Here is a 4,932-nt window from a genome sequence, read left to right on the forward strand (position 1 = left end):
GACCCACAACGAGGTCGACCTTTCTCTGGAACAGACCAGGAGGCCACTCAGTTCAAGGACATGATTCCCACATTCTGTATCAGAATGAAAGGGGTTAAAAAATTAAGTGTCATGCACCATCAGAAATAACATTCCCAAACTGGGATCGCTGCCTGTTCCCGCTTCCCCGGTGATCCGGAGTCTGGAAATCCAATCAGGATCTTTCTGACCCTGGCTGTGGACCAATGGTTGAGTGCAGAAACATGCTGATCACCCATGATCACTTTTACACAGTGATGTGAACCCAAACAGATCTTTAAAAGCAATTTTAAAACATGCCTTTGTTTTGTGGAAATAGAGGGGGTGATGCCTTATTGGTATTATGGTTGGACCATTAATCCAGACACCCAGGTGACGCCACAGGTACTCTGATTCAAATCTACTGATGGTGGAATTTGAATTCAATTTTTAAAAAATCTAAAATTAAGAATCTAATGATGACCAAGAATCCATTGTCAATTTTTGGAAAAATCCATCTGGGAAATCAACCACCCTTACCTGGTCTGGTCTACATGTGACAGCAGACTCTTAACCAGCCTCTGGGCGATTAGGGATGTGCAATAAATGCTGAGGAAGCCAGCGATGCCCTCATGATTTAAAAATTCCACATTGGCTGCAACAGAAAAGGTCATATATATCACTTCATTGTGTCAGCATATTCCCTAGTAGCTATGAACAGTGCCCTTGTTCCAATTTGAATGAATACTTGGTCCAACTATTCTTACCTAAACTTAATCTCAGACAGCATTTCTTTTTGAAAGTGGGAAGCATAGCATATTGCGCTGCATGATTTTGTAATTATGCAATACCTCAAGCCTCCTCAAGGTGGAGACAGTTCAGCAAGAAGTGAAAGGTTCCATTTGCCTCCTTTCCAAGAAAAACAATAAAGAATGTTGTACTTTCTTGGGTTTCTCTACATGTGCATTGGGTGGGAGTTAGTGAGGAGGGGGCATCTCAATTTCCACCCATCCCTGGACTTGGGTCTGTGAGTTCCACAGATAAAACACAGGGAATGGGAGACTCTGATCCTCCTGCCTGTACTTAGAGGGGGTGTTTCAATATTGTTGTACTGGTCTGGCATTGGTCTGTCTATGGGGTTTTCCCGCTGGTAGACAACAAACATATTTATGAGAAGGAGTGAACATCCCAGTGCTTCAAACCTGCTCTGCCGCTCAATACAATCGTGACTGATTGTTGCCTTTATGCAAGGATGTCTTGCGGACCAGTGGTTCTGGTCTTACTCCAGGTCTTACTCCAGGATTTACTGACCATGAGCTTATCTCCGTTAAGTGTTTGTGATATGCAGGCTGGGAATCCTTCCACAATAGGGGAATGTGTGTTTGTGTGTGAGTGCGTGTTTGTGTACTTATGAGAGAGAAAGAGTGAGTGTGTGTGTGTGAATGAGTGAGTGTGACTGTGTGTGAGTGAGTGTGTGTGTGTGTGAGTGTGTGGTATGAGTGAGTGTGTGTGAGTGAGTGTGTGTATGTTATGAGTGAGTGTGTGTGAGTGAGTGCCTGTGTGAGTGAGTGCCTGTGTGAGTGAGTGTGTGAATGAGTGAGTGTGTGAATGAGTGAGTGTGTGAGTGAGTGCATGTGTGAGTATGTGAGTGAGTGCGTGCTTGTGTGTGTTGTGTGTGTGCGAGAGAGAGTGAGTGTGTGTGTGAATGAGTGAGTGTGTGAGTGCGTGTGTGTGTGTTGTGTGTGAGTGAAGTGTGTGTGAATGTGTACCTTCTTTTTTCTACACAGCTTCGCCTCTACTTTCCCGGCTGCTTCCCATATTGACTGTGTCTCTGGGAGACTTAAACACACTCAATGGGGCAGCATTGATCACAAAAACTCCGAAGATTCACAATCCTTTGGGTGATGGAATTTCTCCCCATTTCAGCCCCAAATGATTGGCTGCTCTCCACATCAACATCTCCCCCCACCATCAAAAATCTCTTACAGCTTTCTGTGGCAAGGAGTTCCAAAGACTCACAACCCTCTGAACGAAGCAATTCCTGCTCATCTCAGTCTTAAATTGCTGTCCCTTTATTCTGAGACTATTTCCCTCTCCCAAGAGGGGAAAACAGCCTCTCAGCATCTATCCTCTCAAGCCCCTTGAGAATCCTGTATGTTTTAATGAGATCACCTCTCATTCTTCTAAACCTCAGCGAGGAGGCTCCCAAAACTGTTTAGCTTTTGCTCATAAGGCAATCCTTCCATAGCAGGGATCATCCTTGTAAATATTCTCTAAACTGCCTCCAATGAAATTATACCTTTCCTAAAGTAAGGAGATAGAACTGCTCCCAGTGCTCCAGGTGTGGTCTCACCAGCACCATGTACAATTACTGTAAGACTTCCCTGCAGTAATATTCTAAGCAGACTGGCAAATGGAAACCTCCTTACTGCACAAAGACCTGGATCTGTAACATCTGCTCCACAGAAACCTGAGAGGGTATCCCCAAATTGCACTTTCCGGGGGGTGGGGGGGGGATGAACAGATGAGGTGTCAATGTTGGGAACCTGGGAAAGGTCGGCATAAAAGAGTGAGACATGGAGAGCCTGAAAGTCGGGTGAAGTAGCATGATACGTATATATTTACAAAATAGATCATCTCTCTGGGGGCACTGGGTTTGGTGAATGTTGCCCAGAGGCAAGGGGAAGGAGAAAGCAAACTCCTCAAACATCAGCAGAGCAAAAAGAAGCAGCCAATTCTTAAATAAAACCTGAATAAGTGCAGATTGACACAGTTCAACTAGTATTTTTTTAAGATCTGATGATCTAATGATTGCTACAATTTCTCTGAAATGTCTACATTATCCCATTACCTCTTCATGTATCAGGGCAAACCAAGGTTTAGACTACTTCGAAAAGCAAGACACTTGATTCAGTGTATCACCTATTATCACTCAAATATCTCCTGAAACTGTGGTTTCCAATCACTGAAGGACATTTTTGATTTGATTTGATTAGATTAGATTCCCTACAGTATGGCAACAGGCCCTTCAGCCCAACAAGTCAATACCAACCCTCTGAACAGTAACCCACCCAGACCCAGTCCCCTACCCTACATTTACCCCTGGCTAATGCACCTAACACTACGGACAATTTAGCATGGCCAGTTCACCTAACCTGCACATCTTTGGACTGTGGAAGGAAACTGGAGCACCCGGAGGAAACCCACACAGACACGGGGAGAATGTGCAAACTCCACACAGACAATTGCCTGAAGGTGGGAATCGAACCTGGGTCCCTGGCGCTGTGAGGCAGCAGTGCTAACCACTGAGCCAATTTGATTTATTTGATTTGATTTATTATTGTTGTCTGTACCTAGGTACAGTGAAAAGTGTTGTTTTGTGTGCAGTAAGGGCAGATCATCCCATACAAAGTGCATTAGGGTCATAGAACAGCGAGGAATACGATGTTACAGCTACAGAGATGACGCATAGAGAGTGAGAGCAATATTAAATTTAAAATTTGAGAGGGCCACTCTTGGGGTCTTCAAATGTGGTTACACATAGAATCTGGTTAAAAAAAAAGTTACAGGGCCATTATTACTAATGTAATCGTCCAACTGTTCATTTATTTTCCCTTGGTTAGTAGATGGTGTAAAGATGCAACATGCCAATCCTGGGACAGAAAGGAAGGTGAGCAGCAATTAACATCCGACCAGGGACAGGGACATGGAAAAGACCTTTCTGCCAGTAAGGGAGACTAGGACTGGAGGACATAGGAGGGAAGGAAGGAGAGGAAGTGAAGGATGTAAGAGAAGATGAGGAAGGGCGGGGAAGCAGGGCAGGGAGGGATAGAAGGAAGGGGAAAGGGAGAAGGGAGCAGGGGTGCCCATTTGCAGCTGAACATGGAGCAGAACAGGAGGAAAAATCTGAGAGAGAGAGGAGGCAAGGCTTTGATGTTGGCTGGTCAAGCTGCTGTGTGTTTACAGAGAGTTCTAATGAATCCACCTCAGCACCTCTTCCTGCAATCCTGGGTCTGACCCTTCCCAGTGCAATAGGAAGGAGAAAGCAGGCTCTGCCTGTGAACTCTGGGACTGAGCATCTCCCAGGGATTATACATTGCAAGAACTGACCCAGATCCACGCAGGCGCCGGTCCCTATACTTGTTGCATGCTGGGATTGATATTTACTAGTGTCGAGAGGAAAATGCCAGTAATTATAGCCAGGGGCACTGGTGACTTTATCTTGTAATCATCCCTGGGCTTGCATTATGCGTTAACGAGTCAGGAGCTGGCGTTGTTATTATCCTAGAAGGGTGTGTGTGTGTCTCTCTCTCTCTCATGTATCTATCTCTGAGCCGGCATGGTGGAGAACACAGGGAAATTCAACAGCACTTCAGCGCCGATGGTAAGGGAAAAAAAATTCATCATCTCTCTTGTATAACATGAAGACAGGGCGATCGAAGTGTTGTGCGTTCTCTCTCTCAATCTATACTGTGTATGTGTGGGTGCGCGCGTTTGAGTTAGAGAAAAGCAAAAATTAAAATGCATCCTGAAGAAAGTGTCCCCTGCAACCCATCTGGGCTGCAGGGGGGCAATTTTCCTCCCCTTTTTGTCTGTAAAAGAAAAGTTTGTGTAGAGGGTTTTGGGTGAACGTATAAGAGAGAGAGAGTTCAGGCTCTATCAGCCTGTTGTGTGTTGGAGATGGAAATTGAGAGTGAGGTTAGATCGCCGCGTTTCAGGGCTGTTTAAGGTCGGATTAATTTTTATTTGTGCACACATCGAATGTGCTTTGAGTTCAGTCGGGATGCGGGTTTTCGTTCCTTTTTTTGAAAAAAATACAACCAGGTCAGGTTGGGAATGTGTGTGGGGGGGGGGATCCTCATTGTTCTGCACCGTCTCTGGCTGCTGTTCGGTGGAGTTTGTCCCGATTGTTTTGCTTGTCGCTTTTATAGAATT

General features: G+C 45.1%; 1 protein-coding gene across 5 annotated transcripts in view; it reads left to right on the top strand.

The window, feature by feature from the left end:
* The first annotated feature begins 3,871 nt into the window (after nucleotides 1-3,871).
* Nucleotides 3,872-4,932, top strand: part of LOC122542481 (AT-rich interactive domain-containing protein 3A-like) — a 198,654-nt gene continuing 197,593 nt past the window's right edge. For 3 of the 5 annotated variants that reach the window (XM_043680236.1, XM_043680238.1, XM_043680240.1), the window contains exon 1: nucleotides 3,878-4,381. In XM_043680236.1, coding sequence (XP_043536171.1) covers nucleotides 4,337-4,381 — 45 coding nt within the window. In that variant the 5' untranslated portion in view covers nucleotides 3,878-4,336. Of the gene's footprint in view, nucleotides 4,382-4,932 lie in introns of all 5 variants that reach the window. The other 2 variants (XM_043680237.1, XM_043680239.1) reach the window with 2 other exon arrangements.

Source organism: Chiloscyllium plagiosum, chromosome 40, assembly GCF_004010195.1.
Source record: "Chiloscyllium plagiosum isolate BGI_BamShark_2017 chromosome 40, ASM401019v2, whole genome shotgun sequence".
Classification (NCBI taxonomy): Eukaryota; Metazoa; Chordata; class Chondrichthyes; order Orectolobiformes; family Hemiscylliidae; genus Chiloscyllium; species Chiloscyllium plagiosum.